Here is a 25957-nt window from a genome sequence, read left to right as displayed (position 1 = left end):
GAACATGAACTATGCGTATCAACAATCAAATCAACGGGGTATTCAAATTTCATCCACGAAAAGAAGCTAATTCAAGCACACCCAACAATAATTAATTTCAATAAATCCAACTCACAAATTCACCAACAAATTATCTAAAATATATCATCTCTCATCATACTCCAATCTAAACTACCAAAATCTCTACGAACAACAAAGTCATCCAATGAAAGAATTCAAGATCAAAGCTCAGAAATTACAAGAAGAACGTACCTTGCATTGTTTGGAAATTGAGCACAAAAACAATTTGGTAGAATCCAAAGAATTTAATTGAGTGATGTGAATTTGGAGTGTGCGTGTGTGAATAGTAGAGAAATAGAATTTAAAGAGAGGGGAGAAGTGGATGCTAGGTTTAGAAAGAATGAAAGAAGGAAGGAGGAAACATACCTTATATAGAATGTCGCATCTGACTCGCCATAGCGGTCGCTGACTGTAGTCCAACGGACCGCTGAGGATGGTTTGTCCTCATTGTTCTTCTTTCGCTACTCCAAATTTTTTTTAAAGAAAAACTAAAATAAACTAAACAGAAAAAATTATAATTTAATTTTTTTAAAAGAAAAACGAAAATAAACTAAACACAAAAATTTATAATTTTTTATTTTTTTTATTTTTTTAGAAAACCAAAAACAAAAATTAAAACCTAAAAAAAGAAAATTAAAGTAATATTGGAACAACTCCGTTGTTGCGCTCATTGCTCTCCTCAAGTACCTCAAAAAAATCTAAAGAAAGAAAACTAAAATTAAACAATATTACACTCTAAATTAGCATTATCAACCCTTCTACAATATCAGCTTAAAGCAAAAATATTTCCCGGCAACAGCGCCAAAAACTTGATGCACTTTTTATTAGCACTAAAAATACCTGCATGTATATAGGGTAGATCTAGTATAGGTAAATGTCAGTACCAGGATATCGAACCCAGAGAATATAATTGCAACTGTCTATCATGTACTAAGCGTCAAATACTATCTAGAGAAACAGAGTTTTGGGTTTGAAACTAAACAAAAATAAACAAAGTAAAAGCATAAAACAAATAAGATAGAATCAGGCAAATAGAGGAATTTCAAGGATAATGATTTCACTAACTCTTTAGTTATTCTAATTAGTTCTACATTCATCCGACTCAAGTTTTACCACGATTTCTTCCTATCATGCATCAATACTCATGTCACAATTATTGTATGAACATATAAGATAAACCAATCAAAGCTATCACTGATCAAAGATTGACAATAATCAAGGTAACGGCCAATTAGTCGAACAAAAGTTCAAGGAAAATCAAGTGGAACGAGTTTTGAACATTAAACATAAAAAGAACTACATAAAAATTAATTACTATCAATCCTCAAAATTCTATTGTTTAGCAATCCATAGACAGATGAACTAAAACAATAATTAAAGTACGAGACATGAAATAAACAAACAAAACTCAAGGTTGAATCTTGAAGTCTTCATACTCATCTTGCCTTGCTCCAATCTCCAAGAATGACGGAAGAATTAGGTTAAGGAGTGGAGAGGGAGGTGCCTTGGAGGCTCCCCTTTTGGAGGCTATGGATGGGTGAATTTTATGAATTAGGTTATGGGGTATTTATAGGCTTGAAAAGGATTTAAACTTGGTAAAAAGTTTCCTCCAAGTAATAGTAATTAAGGAATTTTCGTGCTCCATAGTTTAAGGAAAAGATTTGGCTTCACAAGATAATGTCTACTTTCCTTCCTTGAATTTCCGCCTAAAATTCTGCACTTGATAGCTTCGCGTGACTTTGGTAGAATGTCAATAACTTTCTCCACAGAACTCCGATTGAGATGATCAAGGTACCAACGTGAAGCTCTTTCAAAGACGAAGAGAATGGTATGTAGCACGCCCTAATTGGACCTCAGAATCGCCGAAAAATTGAGTTGAACAGAGGCTGTCGTGCGCAAACATGCCCAGCGGGCGCTGGAGAGAGTCGGAACACCCTGGAGTGATTTTCAGCGACCGCGGTCCGCTGGGTTGCATTTTGCTCCAGCTTCCGAACTTTGACATTTTTATGTCATTTTTAGCTCTATTTTGCACATTTCTCACAAAACACGTCAAATACCAAAATAGACAAAATATGCAAATAATGGACATGTAATGCAACTTTGATACTCAAAATGGCCTTAAAATAATGCAAAATCCGAGCGTATCAATAGTCCGACTATAGTCTACCCCATTGCTGATACTAATCAACAATTTTTAAAGACATTTTATCAAAATAAACAAATAAGTGAATGTAATTTACATTTGAATAAATTAGACCATATAAGTTTAAAACTTATTTGAGAAGCCCAGGGCAGAAATTTGGATCACCCATTAATCACATCTTAGTTGAGTGCTTGTTCTTAAGAATCCATACGAACTTAATAAGTTTAGTTTCATTTTAAATATTTATAATTTCATCAAATTTCATAATTTATTCTATAAACTTAACAGTATTATTTAATTAAAGTTGAAAAGATTAAATATTTATATTATCGTTTAGCTTATGAATTAATTCGGAGAAGAAACAGTGCGATAATAAATAAAAAATTTTATTTTAATTAAAATAGAAGGCAAATTAAATTTTCTGGCAAAATTTCATTTTTAACATAAATAAAAGGTAAATTAACGGTATATAAAATCCAATAAATAATAGTTAAATTAAAACCTAATTTTTAAGACATCCAGTAATTTTTTAATCCTAACACCCAACTTAGAACTCTTCAATCCAACAAATTAAAGGCCCAAATAATATACTCCTGCACAAACTAATACTCCCTTCCTACAAACCCTACATCATACAAAAAGGGCCTCTCTCTCTCAATCGGCGGATTCGCTCCTTCCTCACCGCTCCACCACGTTTCCTCGCCGGATTTCCTTACCGTCCGCCTGATTCATAAGCCTCAGGTCAGGTCTTCCCCCTCAATTTCTGAAAGTTTGATTTGTTTTAGTTGGATGATTGAAAGTTTGATTCCTTATAGTTGGATTGCATAAAAGGCATCAATTAGCTGCAATTGCTCATGTCATTGTCTGCCTGTTTTCGCAATTTCCAGGTGCTCTATTATAGCTGAAATTATATGCTGTTGTAAAATCATGTTAGCCCTCGCCGGACCAGAGGAATTAGAGGATCCTGCATTCAAATGGGATAAGAAAAGAGGAGTGGGAATGAAGAATAGAAATATCCAGTTTTATGAGTCATTTAGTTATGATGGGGTGGATTATGCGCTGTATGACTGTGTATACATGCACATGCAAGGGGAACCCACACCTTATATCGGAAAACTGGTTAAGATATGGGAACTTGCCGGAGGTACTAAAAAGGTAAAGATTCACTGGTTTTTCCGGCCATCGGAAATTTCTTATTATTTGAAGGATGTGAAGGTGACAGAGAACGAACTATTTTTCGCTTCTGGTGACGGCAAAGGTCTGACTAATGTCAACCCACTGGTAATTTCTTAACTATACAATCTACTTTAGTTAAGAACAGTTGATATGGAACTCCAGTTTCACTATTTATTTGTTTGGGAATTTGAGTAACCCATTCTCTCAATTTGACATCTCATTTTCAATTTTTCAAAACATATATTACCTCTTTCCTACATAAATTTACTTCTTCAAACATTTCTGGACATGTACATTTAAAATTATCCCATTTAAAAAACTTCCATTTTCCCAAAGTTGTCTAACGGACACCCTTTTGTTGTTGTGCAAACATTAATTTTTTAATTGATGGTCTGTGCCTTTTCATTCTAAGTCTTTTTAGTTTTGTTCATAGGTTACATATAAGTCTCTCTTATCTACTCTACAAGGGCAAGAAAGTATGTAGGATGAAGGATCTTTGTGTAGACAGAATCTTTAGAAAACTGTCTTCTCCTCTTTATTAAATTTCTCCTTGTCAGTTGTCTTTCATATGCGTGGAAAGTACATAGGAGTGAAAGTAGTAGACCATACATGTTCCAATATTTTGATCTAAAAATAGATATTTCCACCTAGCTACAACCTATGAAACATGGGGACGCTCCCTAGGCTTAGGGCTGATTCTGGGGACGCCCCACGATTAAATGAAAAATACAAATACACCTCAAGGATGTTTTTCCGCCATTTTTAATAGAAGGGATGTATTTAAAAATATGATCAAATATGTTTGACTTTGACCCATTAATGATACGTTGGAAACCTTATTTTGTGTCTAAAGCCATTCATGCTAAACTTGAAGCCTTGATTTTTACACTCGAGCTCTGCGTCTAAAGCCATTCACAATTGTCACTCGATGAGCTAGAGTTAGAAAGTGTTGTCTTCAATGATGGTGAAGATGCATATGAGATACATCAGATGAAGAGGAGGAAGGGGGAGTGTATATTATTGGAATTCATCTCTTTTAGCGTGTTTACCAATGTAGTATAAACTGTTAAGACCACATTTATTTGCTTAGTTTCATCACGAGTTACATAATATTACATATTTTCTTGGTGAATCATGTATTTTTAATATATACTGTTAAATAAAAAATAAAATCATATTTTTGGCATATTATCTAATTTATTTGAAAATTGCATATCACATAGTATTCATCTCCATTCTTAGGCTACAGCCATAGGATCCTATGGACCCACTGATAGTCACTATAAGGCTTAAAGTTTGATATTTATGAGATGTATCATTAGGTTGTAAAATCTTTCATAAAATTAGTATCCATTCTGAACTTGACCATTATCACATGAGGTTGAAGAATTTTCTTTGATTAGTCAAATCATGCATTGTTGATTATTGCTTAAGTAATTTTAAAGAGGATGTGGAAGATGAAAGACATAGAATAACTAATTCTCGTCTTCCACCAGTGAATGATTATTCATGCTAGAGACTAGAAGAAAGATTTCTAGATCCAGCAAAGGCGGCTTAAATGTAAATAAAGTACTTATATTGGACGAAGATACATTTTTCTTTTTATGGGCAAATAACTGAAAAATGCACAATTAGGACTGTTGGATCAAATTTCCTTGGTTACGAACATGAATGCTAACACACTGAATTCTGCCCAGTTCATGAAGCATTTGCTTTCCATTAACACTACTTTGTTATGTGTTTTTAGTGCACAATTACTTTTTAGTCTATAACAATGGTTACATGGATGAATCAGGAAGCCATTGCTGGAAAATGCAGTGTTATCTGCACTTCAGCTGATAGTAGAAATCCACAGCCTTCAGTCAAAGAACTTCAAATGGCTGATTATGTCTTTTACCGCATCTTTGATGTTAAGAGCTGTACTATATCAGATAAATTTGATGATAAAGTTGGTGGTCTTGAAGGTAAGTTAGATTTTCTTTTATGTGGAGAATTGATACACAACGAGGCTAATGTAGGGACCGACATGGTTTGAAAGCTCACACCTTACTTTTTCATTTGTCTTTTTTGTTACAGTTAATTTTGTATTCAACAGAAAAGAGGCTGCTGAGACTCTAGATGGTCCCAAACTTGTTATCGGTGAAAAATATGAGGGCAACATGGTTGCATTCAAAGAAACACCACAGATTGCAGGTATAACTCAGTTCAAGTTGAACAATACAAAGCTGGGTAATATTTTTAATAATGTACTAGAAGAAGATGATACATATGCTATGCAAGTGCTGGTGAAACAGGGAATTTTAGATGGTAAACACTTTACTGGTGTTGATGTGATTTGTATTAAGAATAGTGAAATTGCAGGCCCCGCCTTAAAGGAGACATGTGACAAAAATCTTGGGAGCAATATCTGTGAAAAGAAAGATAAGGTTAAGGACATAGAGTTTCCTGTCAATCAGGTTCATGTTGAAAAGGGAGTGAAGCATGCACAAAAGTCTTGTGATTTGGACGATGCACCATCAAAGAGAGTGAAAGTTGGCAATTCAGGTTTGTCAGAGTTAAATGGTGTAGAAGGTGTTAAGAACTATGTTGGGTGCAAAAAAGATGCGAATAAGAATAAGTCGGAAATCTCAAGTCCTTTAGATGGGAAGAGTGTTTCCTTGCCTGAAGAAGCATCAATACCTGGGCAGGTTGAGGATGTTGTTTGGCATAAAAAAAATCTCAAATTAAACAATAATTCGAATGTGTTGCAAGGAAAGCTATCAAGCCCACATGATAGAGGAAATTTGATTTCTTGTGGGGAAAAGACATCACGAACCATTGTGGGATCATGCGACGTGACACAAAGGCCATCAATGACCAATGTTTCACCTAAGGAAACCCCAAAAATAATGCCTACTAGCGACATGGATGGATCCGAACCTGTTGCAAACCCACCTCAAAGTTTATCTACTTCAAAGAAAAGGCCATTGGAGATGGTCGAGTCCGCGGAAAAGTCAAATCTTGTACTTGACAAGGCCCATGAGAACAAGGAGGAAAAATTAAGTAGTAATTCATGTTCCAATGATGAAGGTTATCTAAAGAAAGCAAAGTTAGATAAGTCTATCAAGCAACCGGAAGAGAACGAGAATAGTAATAGTAAGAAGGTGAAAGAGAAAATGCATATGGGTCCCAAAAATTCACAAGTTGTAACTTGCGACAATATTGGGAAATTGGGAGCAAACGAGGGGCCTTCAAAGGATCATAATGAGAAGAAAAATCTTGTGAACGAAATGAAAAACTCGTCAAAATCTTTGACTTGTAATGTTTATAAGACACAGTCAAAATTTCGTGAGGGCTCATCCAAGGAGTATGATGATGAGAAGAATGACAAGAATAACTTGCCAAAATCTTTGACCTACAACGAAAACACTAAGTCAAAGATTTTTGAGGGGGCCTCCAAGGAGTATGATAATGATAAAAATGGCAAGAAAAACTTGCCAAAATCTTTGACTTGCAATGATAAGGCAAAGTTAAAACTTCGTGATGGTACCTCCAAGGACTATGGTAATGAGAAGGATGGGAAGTTATCTAATGATAACTTGCGTAATCGGATTGGTACAATATCTGAAGATGGTGGGAGAGTTGGAGCCAAAATTATTGAAGTCACTCGAAGGCCGCCTGTAAGTTTACCCGAAAGCATTTTCATATTTTTTTGATTATTTATAATACTAGTTTGCCACAAATTGGAGAGATTATCGCAATCACAAATAGATAGGTTTCTATGTTGTTCACATCTTGCGGAGATTACGTGGATGCTGAAACCAAGCATTTTGAATTACTCAAAGAGCAATATCGTAATGATCTTTATGCATTAGTTAGGTTTCTTGTGACCTTTCTTGGATTTAGGTTGAAGTACAACATCTATATTACTTTTAGTTCTTTTGTTTATGGATTAGGAAACATAAATTTTAAAGGCCGCATTGCGGTGGACTTGAACCCTAGACCTTTCACCTCATTAACCACTCTACCACTAGGTCAATACTCGCACACAACTCTTTTTTTCTTTTACTTAGGGATCGTTAGGGTTTAAACCTTAGGCGCTTTTTGCGGATTACATACTAAAGTTATTAGCTTTGGATTTACGTGTCTTACACAACATATTATTAGCCTTGTGGTATTTGTATTGCTTGCATATGACATGACTTGCTTGTATAGTAAAACGAGATGGCCTATTAAGTGTGAAAATAATGAGAATTAGGGGAAGATGATATGATTAAAGAGCTAGAGACAAGGTGTATGATGACCTTCCTTGATGAACTTGTGTATTATCATGTACTCCCTCCGTCCCAATAAATATTAAACCTTTGGTTTACGGCATGAGATTTTATGTTGTGTTGTTTTATGAGTTAATTAAGAAAGAGTAAAGTAAAAGCAAGAAAAAATAGATATGATATTGTTTCCATTTTTGGAATAGTCTTATTTTATATGGGACAACCTAGAAGGAAAATGTTTCATTTTTAATGGGACAGATAGAGTACTAGAATGTTGGTGAATATCCCCGTTCATGACATAACAAGCTACTAGTTGAATGGAATGAAGGTTTCATGTCCATATTCAACCAAAGATTAGATCAAGCCTTTTGTCCCTTCTTAGTCATTTATCATTTGTTGAATGCACTGCAGAAAGGAATCTGGGGTAGCAGTTGCAAGATTTCCTCATTATCCAAATTCTTTTGTTATACTTGCATAATTTTCATTGGTAGCTGGATGGAATACAAATACAATTTATAAAACATGGACATGAAAATTAAGGAAGCATGCTTGGGGATGTGTAAACGAGCTTTTACGTGGGGGAGAAAGAAACACTCCCTCCATCCCGGAATAGGAGTTCATCCATAGTTTGCTTGGCACGAGTTTTACGAAATGTAAAGATAAATGGTGGAAAGAGTTAGTGGATTATGACTCCCACTTTATATTAGTTTTATAATAAAATGGGAGTGGAATGAGTCCGTGCAATGAGGAGCGTACGTCCATTTATTTATATTAAAAGTGAGAGGGGACTCTTACTGAGAGAGAGACCAAAATGGCAGAAAAGGACTCTTATTGTGGGATGGAGGGACTAACATTTGTCTTGACCTCTAATGCAAGATTTGAATTTGCACTCTCTTTGAAGGTGGCTATATAGTGATTGAAAGGCGAAATACACATGCTAAATGTGAATAAGTTTCTACAACATGTGAATATGTCGAATAATGTATTGGAAGGTTTGTGTCGCCCAATATTGTTATGTAAAGTTGGGATATTTGGATTATTAAATGAAGAAGAATGGTGCTCGTTGAATGATTGAGCAATTTTGCCCAAGAAATTTGGAATATAAAGTTTTAAGTTTTGTTGAGTACTAAATCTAGTTCCTAATAGAGTGATTTGGAAGAGTGTTTCATGTGGTAACATGATATGATTGTGTCAAAGTGGTACCATTATTGCACAATGCACATATATATGTGGTGCGTTAGGTTCAAAGCTACAATTCAACCTAACATAAGTAGTATAAAATTGAAACACATAAACTGTGAAGATGAACCAAGCAAGACTTGAAAATAACCAAACGAATTGATTGGTTTCGATTTGGTTTTGCAAAACCTATGCATTTGAGTACCTTGATACTGGAATGGTATGCCAATATATTAAATATCAATGTGTTGCGACGAGCATTTTCCAATATTATCTCCTATATGTAGGTCCTATTTTGTGCTACATCTCTTAGGGTTTCGTTTGCTATGTGCGATAAGTGGGTTATAGGTTTTGCTACCTTATATCTTGTTTTGCTTACGAAATCAAAGCCTCGTCTTAGTTATGTAGTGGTGTTGTGAATCTCTATTCTAATGATTACTTGTGATTTGCTTGCAGGAGAAGGCCACATGGATGAAATTGGTAAGTTTCATCATTTATTTACCATGTACTCGATTTTTTCTATTCCTCTATGCAACAATATATTCAAAGAATATGTAGGAAATATATTACCTACAAGTTTTAAATGTTGGTGGTATAAATGATGATGTATTTTCTTTTGTGTGGGCCATCATCTTAATTGGTGATAATGCTTCTTTGATTTCAGTATATATGAAATTTATAGGCTAACTAGAATTAGTTGTTGTTAGTATGCCTCGAATCTGTATTGTTTGCCGACACCCTAATTGTCTTATTGGGCCTGTGTCTATTTATATAGAAGTAGGGCACATAATTCTGTAATCCGAAAACAATCTGAATACAATCTGGTCTTTGTTTCCTGTCCGGAACGTAGCCAACACAACATTGGTGAACCACGTAAATATGTGTCTCTTAACTATTCTGTTTGTCTCGATTACGCAATTGTTCTATTCTGTCACAACAGTTGTTGCCATTATTCTAATTGTTCTGGTATAATACTCCCTCCGTTCCTTGTTAATAGTGACGTTTCATTTTCTGCACTCGTTTTGGTAAAATAATACTTCCTCCACGAAAAATAGTCCAATTTTGCTATTTTGGAATGTCCATAAAAAATAGTCTTATTTCTAAAAATAGAAAGTTTCTCTCATATTTTACCCATTTTTTCTCATTACTCTCATACTTTACCTACTTTTTCTTCGTATCTCTCTTACTTTATCTATTTTTTCTCCTTCTCTCTTAATTAAGCAATTTTTCATTAAAACCTGTGTCGTCCACTAATGGGACTATTTTTTTGGATGGAGGGAGTAATAAATAGTTGAAGTAGAGAAAAATTAAAGTAAGAGAAAATATAATTTAGAGAAGTTCACATATATATATGTATATATGTGTATGCTTAATGCTTAGGGAACAACTATTTAAATTTTATAGAGGTGGGAGTTGTTCCACTAAGAACGTTTGTAAAATGAGAACTTTGAGAACTAAAATCATAATCATATCAGTTCTTTAATGCTAGTTGACACCACAAAACACACTTCCATCCCACAAGGATATGCACTTTTGGTTGGGCACGTGTTTTAATACACAATTGATAAAGTAAGAGAGAATTAGAAGAAAAAGTAATTAAAGTATTGTCAGTCGAGAATGGGTCCCACCTCATTAGAGAGAAAAGAGTTTCCAAATTTAGAAAATGCACTCTTGTGGGATGGGCTAAAAAGGAAAGAATGCATACTCTTGTGGGATGAAGGGAAAATCAAATATTGATTTTTGAGTGGGAAACTACTGGTATAGAGTTTAGGGTGGTATTGAGTTTAGGGTCAGAAACTGATATTCAATGAACTGCAGCTTCGGATTTTATATTATTAGTTCCACACTCAATATCACTATCAGTAGCTGATATGTTTTATGATACCAACTGATATCAATGTATCTGCGAACTGAAATAATTTGGGTTTAGTTCTGTGTTCTAATTTTAAGAAATTTTCTGTCATGATCCATCTCCTTATAGAGGTTATATATGTAGTGTTCAACCTTTTCCAGCTATGTATCTATTTGTATGCCTGCTGACCAGTGTTGTCAAAATGTCGTTCGGATTGCTCGGGTCAAGACCGTCACCGCCTCAACATGGGTGGGTTGATCGAGATACAGGGTCGCCGCTGGGTCGGCTGGGTCGCCCGGGTTGAGTGGGTCGCCTGGGTCGCCCTAAACACATGCTATCTCTGATTTTCTCAAATCTGTCACATGTTTTCTGACTCTCTCAATCACAATTCTCTATATATATGCATGCGCCACATCAAACTTTTCAAACCTACTTTCTACACTTTAGAATTCGCCTCTTCACTCCTAAACAAATAAACAATTCAAAGATCTTTTGCTGCCACCCTTCATAATTTATATATTCCTTTGTTTTGATATTTTCAAACAATGGTTCCAATTATTATTGTGTTATGACTTATGAATTGTTTTGATATTTTGATCATTTCTATTTTCCACTTTATCTCTATTCACATGAATTGCGTCTACATTTATATTATTTGATATATTATAAACATTAGAGCAATATATTTATTTTATTTAATATCAAAAGGCAAAAAATTAGCCTAGATTTGTGGGTCTCTCGACCCCGTTGACCCGCGACCCGAATTTTCACCTCATCGACCCGGTACGCCCCGCGACCCTAACAACACTGCTGCTGACCTACTGAACAAAAAAGCCTAACCTTTCTAGTTTTCGGCAACACTTTTTTCTCGTATGTATTAGCAGTATGTTAACTAGTTTTATAAATGTACATATCATCTTACTACTCTTGCTAGGTATATCCTTAGAGCAATCCATCATTGTTGTTACTTGTTAGTGAATGCGAGGAGACTGCTATATTTTTCCCTTGTGCTGATATATTGAAATGTATATGTTCTTTACTTCTGTTTTCAGTCTTGGGAGAAACAAATGGAGATTGCACATGATAAAGGGAGATTGGTTTTACTCCTGAATTTGGATCCACAATATACATCAGGAGAGGTGGAGGTATGGTTGCCCCATTTCTTATTAAACCGGTTGCTCCTTTTGAGCTCTGATTGGTTTCATATTGCCATGCACTTATATGTCTGCCATGTAAGAGTGAAAATTTCGTTCATGCTTTTCACCTGTGTTTTTTCCTTTTCCTTTTTTCTCAGTGACTGTATTGTGTAGTGCCTAGTGCCTAGTGCCTTAATGTGTTGACATTATCTTACTTTCAGGATATTATTTGGCACACATTTAGGGAAAGGTGTACTGCTCGGGTGGTGCCTCATACTGCAATTTCTAATCCATCCTCTGGTATGTACTGTTTCCTTATCCATTCTGAGTGGTTCATATCTTGTACTAATAATTTTAAGAGGGGAGGTTATGGCTCTCTGGTGCCCGTTAGTCTCTCTTGCAACTCTATCTTCTATATTTTCACCAGCTTCCCATATTTAATTCAATTTGCGAATAAAGCATAGTCGATGACTTTGTTTCCCCTACTGTTCGAAATTGCTTTATTTCAGGTCAAGCTTTTGTTGTATTTAAATCAAGTGATGCTGCAAACAAAGTTGTACATCAACTGGATGAGGAATGCTTAATGTTACCAAATCAAAGGTGTGTGTCAAGTTTATCTACCTACAATAGGTGAAAATAATAACTTTTCAGCACTTCAACATACAGCTTCTTTTGAAATTGAGATGCTAATTACTCCCTCCGTCCCCCATTAATAGTCATATTTCACTTTTACCGCAAATGGTAAGTAGGCCCCACATTCCACCAACTTATTCCACTCACATTTTATTATAAAACTAATATATATTATGGAACCCATATTCCACTAACTTATTCAACCCATTTTTCTTTACATGCCTTAAAACCCGTGCCGAAACCAAATTGGACTCTTGTTAGGGGACGGAGGGAGTATATGCTAAATGCCACTAGTGATATCTGCTATGCAAGAATCATTTCGAGATAGTATTCCCATTTTTTTCTCTAAGCTAATAAGAAAAATTCTCATTGTATAGCGTATTACTCATTATCATATTGTTTTTATTTCCTTTATGATGTGAGGTCTCCTATATCTTTCTTGGTTTTTTGAGAGGTTCTAAAGCTGAAAACTTCTCTGCTTTCAGGCCTCTGGTAGCTTGCCATGTAAATTTACCCAAACTATTTGAAAAGCTGGCAACATATGTTGGCCATTTGGATATTGATAAAGATCGGCGTCAAATGCTAAGGGAAATGGTGAGCTGTGTGTGTGTTGTGGGGGGGAGGAGTTTAGCACATAGATATTAATGTGTTGTCATGCTTTTGCGTTTTCCAGAAAGAAGCTGTGTCTACATCTCATTACTCCCAGCATAACACGGTTGAATATGAGATGGCTATGGACTGGTGCTTGCTGCAATCACAATCTGATGCATGGTGGAAAAGACTTTACGAGGTAAGAATATCAGATGGTTTTCAGAATCTAAAAAGTGGTTCCTTTCATGCCTGTGTGGCTGTGCTTCAACGTTTACCGAGCTCACTTCTTATTCATTACTATCTCTTAGCAACAATGGAAGGAGTTGAAGAAAAACATGGATGATTTCAAGTCAAAGTGAAAAATACGAGTGTCCACATATTTGCCCCCGCAGAGTGACTAAGTTGCAGGTAATCTAGAATCCTCTCTATGCTTCTGAGGTGATGATAATTGATAATCCCTCGAATTTTCAATTATGTCGAATACCTTTGAGCAAGCTCGTTGATTATGTTGTTTTGGCTTTCTATTGATGCAGGGAGTTTGATTCCTGCTGCTGGTAAAGAGAGACATGTTTGTCACTCTGCAATCTGCAGTGAGAGAATATAATGCCGCATGTGTATATGTAGTTATCTTGCAATTACAACTGCTGCTATAACCCACCTTTTTCTGTATAGTTTGCTGTGGAGTTTTACTGAATTTGCATTTAACTTGTTCGAATCATTCTTTCATCTGGTTATCATACTGCCTTCTCGGAATTTCAGCATTGTATATTGCAATACCGCAATACAAGTGTTTTATGGCATAATGTAATTTATGGCATATACCAAAATTTCAGTATGTGTATGTAAATTCAAATCATTACCATACTAAAATATGTCGATAAAGTATCATACTATAAAATGACTCGTTTGCCAAAAATGGATGTCATCAATAAAATTTCTCACTCATTTTTACTATTTTAGTAAATAAATCTCACATTCTACTAACTCATTAATCACATTTCATTATAAAGCTAATGCTACTTCCTTTCATCCCTTTCTTCCAAGTTCAAAGTGACAAATTTATTTTTCGGCATAAAATCCTAAAATTTTATGTAGTGTTATTTATTGCGTTAAGTGAAAAAAGAATAAAGTAAAGATAATGATATTTTCATTTATAGAAATGTGTCACTTCAAATATATGTCACGTGCATCGCTCGGAAGGACGACAAGTATTATCATAAAATCATATAATTGGAAAAAAAATATTCATTTATAGGAAAAAAAGACTCAAAATAAAATTCCAAATGAAACTCTTGAACCATTAGATTAATCTACATCCAATGTAGTAATAATGTTGGAACATTGGATTAATATATACACCCTTTACAAGTATAGGATTAAAACAACGAACCCAGTCATCCTACGTGGCACGCCTATATTTGGATTCTGGGACCGTTTGTTTGATCTTTAGCTGGGATGTATCATGTTAGCATTGCTATTGCACTATATTTTGCTTCAAATGAGGTTTTGTCAGCTGAAATTTTCTTCTGCATTTGGATTCACGAATACTCAACTTTGTTTACCTATTCTGAGTTTAGCTGGATAGATTAGATATGTAGTATAATACTGTGCATACCTTTTTTTCAGCTTAATGTTGTGAGATTTCTCACTCTGTTGGCTTAAGAAGCTGTGAGGATGTTCCTATTTATCTGATTTCAGTGTTAATGTTCCTTTAATTTTACAATTCGAGAGTAAGTTGGGGCAAATAGTGTAAATCCTATGTCAAGTAAGTAAACCTGGGGGTTTGTGCTGGTGCAATGCCTTGCACTTTCCATCTATTCAAGTAGGCAACATTTAGTACTTAGTTTTGTGACTTCAATTTTTCGAAGACTCAATACAGAAGCTTGCTAGTAGTATTCCGATGTATCAATTCTTCATTTCCCTGTTTATATATTTACCCAATCTGAGCTGTCATTACTCATTAGGTTGTTTTAACTTTTGGTTTTGTGAGATAATTTACAAAACCTCAGCTTGTCGTCAAGTTGTTAGAAAATTCAAATTCCAAAAGGCAACAAAATATTTCAGCTGTCATAAAATAACGCCGAAAGCCTCAAATTCCTGTTCAGTTTGGAGAAAGCTAACAGTATTACAACATTGGCTTTCTTGATATGATGGAAAATTATGTACCAAAGAGATGAATCTTTACTTCTAGAATTTGAGCATATCTACACTACACTGTCAAGTAACCTGACCTCTTGTTTCTCTGATCCCACCTTCTCAGCATTTGCATTCATCCTGGATGTGGCAGTGCATACCGTCCTATAGGGTAGCATATTATGATAGGGAGACATCAATCTGGAGAATATTGCCAACGTGTGGGAACTGGTCAACTGGGAACCGGCTTATGAAGATTATCTTGTTTTTCAAGTGACTATGGAAAGTGATTGGATTACGAACACTCCTGCAGAAGGTTCTAGAGATGGTCTACAAAGAGGTCAACCTTTACATGGGTAATCTTTTAAGCACATAGAATGCTTATTCTATATGTTAAGCAATTACTTTACCATTTTACATTTGTTTTATCTGTTTTTTGCTAAGTATGTGATATACCATATTGCATTTAGGAGGTAGAGACACCTTTAGAGAAGTAAGAAAAAGAGGGGTTCCTGAAAATATATACAGTACATGTTAGTTGTCTTTCTGGTTTGCATCAACATTAGTCGATCCAAATCTTTACATCTTTGTGAAGTACTTATAAGATTCTTCTTAAATATATACTCCCTCCGTTCCGCGGTAGATGAGTCATTTCATTTTCTGCACTCGTTTTAGAAAAATAATCATAAATAGTTAAAATGGAGAGAGAATAAAGTAAGTGACAGAATAAGATAGATAAGAGTCTTATCTATATTATTCTCTCTCTTACTTTACTCTTTTTCCACTTTAACTATTTATTACTATCATTTTTTAAAACGAGTGCAGAAAATGAAATGACTCACTACCGCGGAACGGAGGGAGTATTTATTTAAGTATAGTTTTGTTAGATTGGAGTCGGTAATACCTGACATCTGCTCTCTATGTGCAGGAGAAAAAGTGGTCAGACAAGGTGTTCAACAAAAGGGCAATGAACACCAGAAGAGGTTAGCTAGATCTTCTATAAAATTGCATACTTATCTGTATCTATCAGCATTTTCCTTCTAATTAGTTTTTCTTTAATCCGGTGGAAATATTAGATGCCCATTATGTTAGAGCATTATATTTTCAGATGCATAGGCATGTTCAAAATATTTGAAATTGAAAAAGCACATATGATGCTTAAACATGCACTCTTTTACCATTATACTACGATGATGCATTTATTGAAACCATTTAACTTTCCCCAACCTAACAAGTATCAGAAGTAGTTTGCTCGTATTCTTATAAAATAAGTTCTAATCTTTTGGTAAAAGAATTGCATTCATTTCATTTTAAACTGCAATATGGTACATACAGTTTTGGAAGTGTCTGCGTTAAGTGGCACCCTCTGTTGAGTCTGAAGCACAACAAATATGTTGGCTCCGATGTTTATTTCTGACTCAAATATTCTCCTAACAGGATGAAATTTTACGGATGGCTGTCCAACGCTTCCAAGGAAAAAACTGGAGAAAGATAGGTAGAGTTATAATTAGATATGCTTTTCATTTACCACCTGTAAACTAAATCTAGCATTGAACATCCTGTAGCTTTTCCAACTACAGTGGTCAGCACCTGAAGCGTTTAGCAGCCTTCTCCTCTTTCCTTTTGTCAATATTTGTAAATCAGATGATGCAGCAGTTTGAGCATTTATCAATCTGTAGCTCACCATCTAACTCTTCAAACGGATTTCGGTTTATGTGTTATGTAATGTTTATATGTAACCGAGTGTTTCAACGATCGAGCAGATGTACAGTGCTTACATAGATGGCAAAAGGTTTTGAATCCAGAACTTATCGAAGGTCCATGGTCAAAAGAGGTTGGCACCTTTTCTTTTTCTTCCTTTTTGGGTCTGATCTTTGCGGTTGATATAATGGAATATAACTATCCATTTTTTTATCACTTAGGAGGATTAAATCATAGTTGGGTTGGTGAATAAATATGGGCCAAAAAAGTGGTCTACCATTGCACAGCATCTTCCTGGGCGTATTGGAAAGCAATGTCGGGAAAGGTAAGCTTGCATGACTATATTTACATTCATCTTCTATGGCAAGGTTCCTGCTCACCGTTGAAAGAGCTCACAATATATACAAGATTATTGCTTGAATTGACTATTTGCTAATTACACATAATAACTTTCTTTGTTGTGAATTGAGATTGGTTATCAATGTCCTCAAAAGACTAAAGTTTCTGATCAAAATAGTTTGTTGTCCACAGCAAGGTTTGTGGGGAAAAAGAAAAAACGATCACAACATAGTAGTCCTTTCCAAACTGAAAAAAATAAACAAAAACTAAATATCTTCACTTTTTCCCTAAGTCTGCAAATGTAAAGATCATAGTCCATAAATTCTTGATTAGAAAATTTTCATTTCTTGAATTTATTCCATAAGATACTTCATCTGTTGATGATGTTTTATTGAAGGTGGCACAATCATCTTAATCCTAATATAAACAAAGAAGCATGGACACAAGAGGAAGAACTAGCTTTGATCCGTGCCCATCAAATTTATGGAAACAAGTGGGCAGAGTTGTCAAGGTTCTTGCCAGGAAGGTATCGAATCATATAACATAGAGGAAGTAATCATTCCACTGAAAAATATTAGCTATATCCACATATGATGTTATCGTCTTGTTTATACTCATTATGCTTCTATATGCATTTGTCTGACATCAGAAGCGATAATGCAATTAAAAATCATTGGAATTCTTCTGTCAAGAAGAAACTGGACATGTATATGGCATCAGGGCTACTATCTCAATACCAAGGTACACCACTACTTGTTAGCCTGCCAAATCAGTCAGCAGCTTCTTCTTCTTCAAAGGCACCAAAAAGCATTTAAGAGGATAAAGATGGAGCAGACGTGGAGGAAGCTTCTGGATGCCGTCAAGATTCAGTCTTTCCCAGCACTTCTCAACCTGTAAACAGCACAATAAACAGAACCACTGATCACGATGAGGATTGCAGAGCAACTGCAGGATCGTCTTCCTTACCCAGTCCTGAAGATCATCCTCTTGCATTTCGAGAAGTCACATATGCCACAACAGAAGCACCATGTGACCCAGGTGCTAATCTTATTCAGCAGGATTCATCTATAGATTGGAGGACCTTTACCGGGAAAGATTGGCAAGCAAATACCGATGACCTTGGCATGTCTATGCTGGATCTTGGGCAAGAGACCTCTGGAACATTCATGCAAAATTTTAGCGGAAGTGATAATCACGATACAATAACCTTTCCAAAGGAGATTTACATGCATTTGGATGATTCCATCCCCATGGTAAACATGGATGTGGGTTCTGGTACCCCTAATCTAGTAACAAATGCAAATGAAAATATGGTATATTCTGATGTGGGCCATGGTGGACATCCCTCTGTAAATGATATTTGTGATTTTAATGAATCAGAAAACCTGTTAGTTCATGATTATTCAAACTATGAGATACCTTATGTATCATCAAGTATGCCTGGAGCTTCGTCTACTGAACCTAACCATGTTCCTACTCAACTTCCACCAGATGATGTGCCTGTCTTATTGAGAACATATCAAGATCAGTTTGACTATTCCACACATGTGAATGGTGAGCCTGAGTTCATTTCCCCGAAAACACTAAACGAGTTTTTCTATGGTAATGAATTCAATTGCTCTCCTTGTGAGCACAATTTTGATGAGGCCAAGAGATCATCAAAACTAGTTCCTGCTAATGATTTTGTATTGCAACCACTGAATATTGATTCATCGTGTTGTTCTTCCAAGGAAAAAGATTCAGTTGAACAGCAGGATTCAGGAGCTCTATTCTACGAACCTCCTCGTTTTCCAAAATTGGATATTCCTTTTTTCAGCTGTGATCTAATACAGTCTTGTAGTGATATGCATCAGGAGTACAGTCCACTGGGAATCCGCCAGCTGATGTTATCTTCCATGGCGCCGTTCAAACTCTGGGATTCACTGACCAGAGAGGGTAGTCCTGTAGCTGCTCTAAAAAGTGCTGCCAAAAGTTTTACGAGTACACCATCAATACTGAGGAAAAGGCGCCATAACTTGTTGTCCCCTTCGTCAGAAAAAAGAGATGAGAAGAAGCTTGAATGTTTTAGGCCTGAATCAGTTTCGAAGATAGCTAATGAAATCGCTTGTTTAGAGGTTATTTTCAACGAATGCTTGGAAGAGCAAAAAGGTTTGAACCGGCAAGGCGACTTTACAGAAAAAGAAAACGTCAACCATTCTTGCGAAGAGGCAAAGAATGAGGACAATCAAAGCCATCTCATTGCAGGAAGCAGAAACTCACAGAAAGATAATATCGTCAGTGAATGCTCAGGAAAGCAAACCAACACCATGGACAAAGATTTGATGGATAAGGTGAGTGCTTTCTGGTTTCCTTCTCCATGTGAATTGATTGAAGGGCAATGGTGCTAATCTGGACTGCAATTGAATTTTGCTTTAACCAAGAAAAAAAATCACAAAATAGCTTCTTGTAGAAAATTTGTGCCATATGTTTGTGCACTTCAATTTCCTTAGAGCAAAAAAAAAAACAGGTCTACATATTGTAATGCCTAATCACCCTTATCTATAATCATGGTTAATTGAGTTTTTTTTTCCTTTTCTATTTCTAGTTCTGATCATGTTGTTTGAAATTATGTAAAAGCTAATATATACTAAATCCCAATAATGAATCAGATGAGTATTTCTTGGCTTTTGTCATTATACAATAATCTTACTTTGTCCTACTCTTATGACAGGCTAAAGAGTCGTCTGGAATCCTTGTTGAGCATGACATGAATGACATTTTATTCTTTTCTCCTGACCACTTTGGGATTAAGACTGATAGAACAATTGGTGAGAGTGCCAAAGCTCTTGGAAATCAATATAATAGGAGAATAGAATCAATGTCTAAGCCTGGACCTATATTGTCTTCAGCTGAGAAACACAACACTAGTTTGCTTATATCTACATCTGCACAATCCTCGAGTCCTACAGAGAAGAAAACCGAAAGTTCTGGCATGTAATGTACCTGCAACTGTATCTTATCTACTAGCAGCCGCGTTCTCAGTTTTGATTTGATTTTTTTATTTTGTTACTTGGTACACGGGGACACCATTTAAGAGGAGCATGGAATCTCCTTCACTTGGGTTGATTAACACTTGCATACCAGGACCCAGAGTCGAGCCTGATATAACCATTGAGGTCTGGATATGCAAGTAATCAAGAATTATAAAGCTCTTCTCCATTAGATCTTGTCCCAGAATATGCATCTTTTGTAGGAAATTGGTTACTTGAACCCAGGGGATCGAAGTTATGATGCCATTGGATTAATGAAGCAACTGGGCGAGCAGACTGCTGGTGCATTGGCTGATGCCCAGAAGGTGTTGGGAGATGAAACTCCAGAGTCATTACTCAGGGGGAAATGCTTCACAAAAGAGCAACGACAAAAGGAGAACAAGCACACTCCGGCAGAACATCATTCCCTTTCAGCTTCACATTTGATGGTTGTGTTGAAATTCATTAGGAGCTATCTTAGCCTCTTTATCCTCTGTGAACTATTTCTCCTTTAAAATCTAATGAACTTCATTAACATGTTTCGCTTAAGATATTCACTTATGCTAATGCATTGCAGACGGAGAGGCGCTCCATTGATTTCAGCGAATGTGGAACACCAGGTAAGGAAACTAGGAAATTTTCAGGCAGCGGTGGTGTTGCAACTCCATCATCCTATCTGTTGAAGAGTTGCAAGTAGATGACATTCATGATTTCACATTTTCACTGCATCAAGTATCCTACTATTGCTGGACCTGTAATTTTTGTGTCATTTAATTCAAAACTTTTATCATCCTACCATCCCAGAAAATAAATATTCATCTAGGATCAAGGGTTGGGGGAACTTGGTTCAATGAAATATTTTTGGTCTATTTCCTAGTAGTGAAAAATCTGTCTGCATTCATAACCATACTAAGGCAAAAGATTTGTAAAATGCTGTTTTTTTCCATTTATATTTAAAAGGAGTACTATTTTTGATAGTGCTAAAACAAATTATTGGGATTGAGGGAATAATATTTGAATTATTTAAATATAAATATAATTTTAAAAGAGGAAAATTATCTCAGCTATACTATAGCTGGACTTATTTACAAGATTAGCCTTTTCACGCCAAACATTATGGACTGTATATTTTACTACATGTAATATATCAATTGATAGAAAACAGACCAACTCGAATAAGATTTACGTAGTTCTATCTTGATAGATATACATCCATGAACGTAAAAGTTTAATGATATTATTACCAAAGTTCTTTACAAAATTACAACACTCAAGAATTCTCAAACAATCTATATGCAAAAAAAGAACTCTCAAACAATCTAGAAAGCATACAAGAAATTGAAACTAAGAACATCTCCAATGGAAGATATATAGAAAAAATATATCATCTATTTCAAAATGTAACAAACTCTTGAAAAAAATATATAGAAAGGTAAATTATTTTCTAAAATAAAAAAATAGTACAAGATTCATTTCAAAACAAAAAACTATAATACTTCTCAAAATGGAAAAATATATAATATATATAGTAGTCGTAAGACTTTATCTCTCCTTTTACTTTTCTCATTGGAGATGTTCTTTTTTGTCACAATTAATAGTGCTGATTATTTGGCCTTTTTCCCACTAATATTTAAAAACTTTAAAATCACACTCCATCCATCCATTTTATTTTGTTGTGATTGTGGAGTAGGGTTTGGAGTAGGTCTTGGAGTAGTGATCCGCTCCACCCGAAATGCTTAAACCTAGTCATGCCCACGGTTCCAAAACCGGCGGTTCCGGTTTGGTAGAAGTCGGAATCGGAACCGGACCGTGAGGCTATTTCACGGTTCCGATTCCGGTTCGAAAACCGGCAGTTCCGGTTCCAGTTCGGAACCACCGGTTTTCCGGCAGTTTACACGGTTCCGGTTAAAAAATCGGCGGTTTCGCGGTTCGAGATTTTTTTTAATTTAAAATTTGTACTTATACAATAAATTGGAACAAGACAATGGATAATTTAAATTGAAATAAGACGAATACAGTGAAAATGGTATCAATTTTATTGAATTTGAGTTGTAACGGACAACGATACATTACAATTTACAATACATATACAAGTATACAACATACAATAATGTAATATAAATTTGAAATTTGGACTTATACAATAAATTGGAACAAGACAATGGATAATTTAAATTGAAATAAGACGAATAAGGTGAAAATGATATCAATTTTATTGAATTTGAGTTGTAACGGACAACGATACATTACAATTTACAATACATATACAAGTATACAACATACAACAATGTAATATAATTTACAAAATTAAAAAAAACATGAAATGGGGGGGGGGGGAATTGAAAAGGGCTTGAGCTCAACTTAAACTTTCAAAGTTAAACTTTTCAAATTTAAGTTGAGATGCCTACGTATCCACAATTTTATTGAGGAATCAAATCCCACGTAGTTCTCTTACCTTGCTTACCTTTTTGGTCGGCCGTGCTCGCCATTCATCGCCACCCCCCCGCCAAGTCATTGCTATTGTTGAGTGCTCGCGCTTCTGACCTCGTCATCGCTATCAGAGGAAAATTCTTCACCATCACTCTCTACACGGAAGTCGAAATCCAGCTCTTGTGCTCTCATGTCAGCCTTTGCCCAATCATCAAGTAACATAGTGGCTTCCATGTTCTTGGCGGAGAGATTTCTCCTTTTGTCGTCTAGGACACAACCGCCGACACTAAAAGCTTGCTCAACGGCGACGGTGGAAGCGGGAACGGCGAAAATCTCCTTAGCCATGATGGATAGTATCGGAAAATCTTTGTCATGTGTTTCCCACCAATTAAGGACGTCAATTTGTTGAGTAGGAGGACCTGCATCTTGAAAAATAGAGCACGATTCCAAATATATATCTAACTCACTAGTCGCTCTAGTCCTATTGGTTGTAGTACCGTATAGATCTTGCAATTGTGATACTCTAAATCTGGATCAATCATGACATTGCTAAAATCCCCGCCACCAAAATCAAATGTGGAAGGACTAGGAGGAGCACGTACCTGGTGAGTGGTGTTATAGCGCATTTCATATTCCGCATAGAGAGCACGAAGTGCACTATCTAACCTTAGTTTGATTTTATCAACATCTGGAATACTCAGTTCGAAGCATTCTCCTCTTGTCAAGCCCATTTCACGGAGTTGAGAAAAATTCAAATCGTGCAAACAACCATAGTACATGTCTAAAATTTTATAAACACCATGCAACTTCCACTTTGGATCCAAGCATTTTGCAATCAAAAACACATTTGGAATACGGGCAAAATATTTTAACCACTTTTCAACCATATAAAACAAAATTGCCCTCAACTCAATGAATTGAGTATTTTTCACACATGTCTTAAAACCAATTGCCACATACATGCAATGCTCCAAAACGCGCACATAAGTAGGATAATAAACACCGGATAACTCAACAGTGGCATTTTTGAAAGTGCGGAATAATCGAAACAAATCCATGTTGTGGTCCCAACAAGCGGTTATCAAAAACAAATCTGAAGGAACATGAGGACAAGTTCTAAAAAAATCACATAAATATTCAATGTGGTTCAAAGTCGACTCCAACATATCATACGTCGAGTTCCAACGAGTTGAAACATCCAAACGAAAGTTGGTGTACCTGCATTGCCTTGCTATGACAATATTTCTTCCAAGCTCTACCAATAGGAGCTTTGTTATGAATCAACTTCACAGCAGTTCTAATATGATCAACATACTTTTGCCACAACTCGATCGCATCTTGAACACACAAATTCAAAATATGGGCAATACATCGCACATGAAAATATTTGCCATCAATAACAGGAGAACATGCACTGATTAGTTCATCTATGCTAGCAGTGTTAGCGCTAGCATTGTAAAAACCAATGGAAAAAATTTTATTGATCAATTGAGCAATTGCTTGTGCAGTGTGTGGTGCGGGAAATTCTCGAAATGCAATCAAACGTTTGTTTAAAGTCCAACTGTGATCAACGAAATGCACAGTGATGCCCATATATGAATTTTTGCAAAAACAATCAGCCCACACATCAGAGCAAATAGAAACTTTATGCCCTAAGTTAATAATAAACGTACCTAATTGCGCCTTCTTTTCCAGCATTGTTTAACAACGGCTCGAGTCATTGAAGTTCGACTCAATTTTCTTGCAGCGGCATTATAAACTTGTCGCATACTCAACTCAAAAGCATCGTTATCAAAAGCACTGAATGGAAAATGTTTCATAACGGCGAATCTAGACATCACATTAAGAGCATTTTTGTGATCATATTTCAAAAGAGTATTGCTACACATACCTGATGTTTGGGATGAACCCGTCCCACTCCCGGTCCCGACTCCATATTGAAATTTGAGTTGAGTTTGGGTTGGGTTGGAGCGATACCAAACTCGACCGGATGCGCTTTCTCCATGTGACGGGTAAATGTACCGTATCCTCCACCCCTTCGGAATGTGTATACGTTTTCGTAATAGTTGCAATACACATTATAAGTGTCAGGATCGTTACTATCTTCTACCTTCTTGAAATGTTTCACCATGATGTTTGAGGTTAAAGACCTTTGAACTGGTCTAGGAGGTTGAGGAGGGTGTCCAAGGCCATGACTACGGCCACGACGACTCCTTGGTGGTGGTGGGGGTGGCATTTCTTGAACCTCTTCTACCTCCTCCCCCTCCTCGTCGGCGTCATCATCATCATCATCATCATCGTCGTCTTCATCAAGATTCACAGAGGTTGGAATTTGTTGAGAATAGGCATCACGACCGGGAGCACCACTACCGGTACCAACATAAGCATCGCCTTGGGATTGAGAGCGAGAGAGAGCAATAGCATGTGCCACATCTTGCTCTTCTCGAGTCTACAAAATAATATTTGTATTGTAAATATCAAATAAAACTATGAACAATAATGTAATGTAATTCAAAATTAATTAAATTAGTAGATATTAAATATTAACCTGCCACGCATCCATGTTCATTTGAGAAATCTCATCAATAACGGATCTCCGAGATGGCCTCTTGGACTTTCCATTTCCCTTATCAACACGACCTTCTCGGGATGAAGACATCTTGATATGTAGAAATGTAGAAATATGGAATAATATATATATTTTTTGTTTTAGCAATTGAGAAAGAAAGACAACTTATAGAACTACGGGAACAAGTATAAGTGTATAATAATGCGTAATAAGAGTAGAACAAGTAATTAAATGGAAGCACAATAGCATAATTGAGAAATTGGAGACAAAGAGAGAGAATTGGGATATTGAAGAGAGAAACTCTTATTAACACAAGAGTGGGGTGAATGTAAATGAGGATAGAGGGGGGTATTTATAGATAAAAATGGGGGGAAAATGGAAGAATTCGAATTTGAAATCTGAAAAAAAAATTGAATTTTCGGAAAACCGGCGGTTTTGGCGGAAAACCGCCGGAACAACCGTCCGCCAAAAGCTGCGCCATGTCACCTCGTGTCCCGCGCCTCCACCGAAAGCCACTGAACCGGCGGTTAACTGCCGGTTTTCAAGGTTAACCGGTGGTTAACCGCCGGTTTCCGGTCTAAAAACTGCCGGAACCGGCCGGTTTTGCCGCCTGAAAAGCTGCCCCTCGGCCCCATCCCTGATGCCTTGTTTTACGCGCCCGAACCGGCGGTTTCACCGGTTAACCGGCGGTTCCGAACCGTCCCGAACCGCCGGTCGGTGACGGTTCCGGTTCGAAAAATCATGAACCTGAACCGGA

At 36.2% G+C, this 25957-nt stretch overlaps 1 protein-coding gene and 1 pseudogene across 2 annotated transcripts; both read left to right on the top strand.

Annotated features, from left to right (window-relative positions):
* The first annotated feature begins 2786 nt into the window (after window positions 1-2786).
* LOC121779533 (protein ANTI-SILENCING 1-like) lies at window positions 2787-13855 on the top strand. 2 transcript variants are annotated; one of them, XM_042176866.1, is made up of 13 exons: window positions 2787-2944; window positions 3091-3484; window positions 5175-5343; window positions 5456-5572; window positions 5741-7038; window positions 9265-9288; window positions 11713-11805; window positions 12018-12096; window positions 12306-12396; window positions 12915-13023; window positions 13103-13219; window positions 13329-13428; window positions 13554-13855. In XM_042176866.1, exons 2-12 carry the CDS (start codon window positions 3131-3133, stop codon window positions 13377-13379), a joined length of 2502 nt encoding a protein of 833 aa, XP_042032800.1. In that variant the 5' UTR covers window positions 2787-2944; window positions 3091-3130; the 3' UTR covers window positions 13380-13428; window positions 13554-13855. The 2 variants fall into 2 exon arrangements, with proteins under 2 accessions (XP_042032800.1, XP_042032799.1); XM_042176865.1 differs by having other exon boundaries at window positions 11713-11892.
* A 570-nt stretch (window positions 13856-14425) lies between these two features.
* LOC121778229 lies at window positions 14426-21114 on the top strand (annotated as a pseudogene).
* Window positions 21115-25957: the final 4843 nt, after the last annotated feature.

Source organism: Salvia splendens, chromosome 19, assembly GCF_004379255.2.
Source record: "Salvia splendens isolate huo1 chromosome 19, SspV2, whole genome shotgun sequence".
Taxonomy (NCBI): Eukaryota; Viridiplantae; Streptophyta; class Magnoliopsida; order Lamiales; family Lamiaceae; genus Salvia; species Salvia splendens.
The sequence above is the reverse complement of the archived record's forward strand: the minus strand, read 5'-3'. Positions and strand labels throughout refer to the sequence as shown.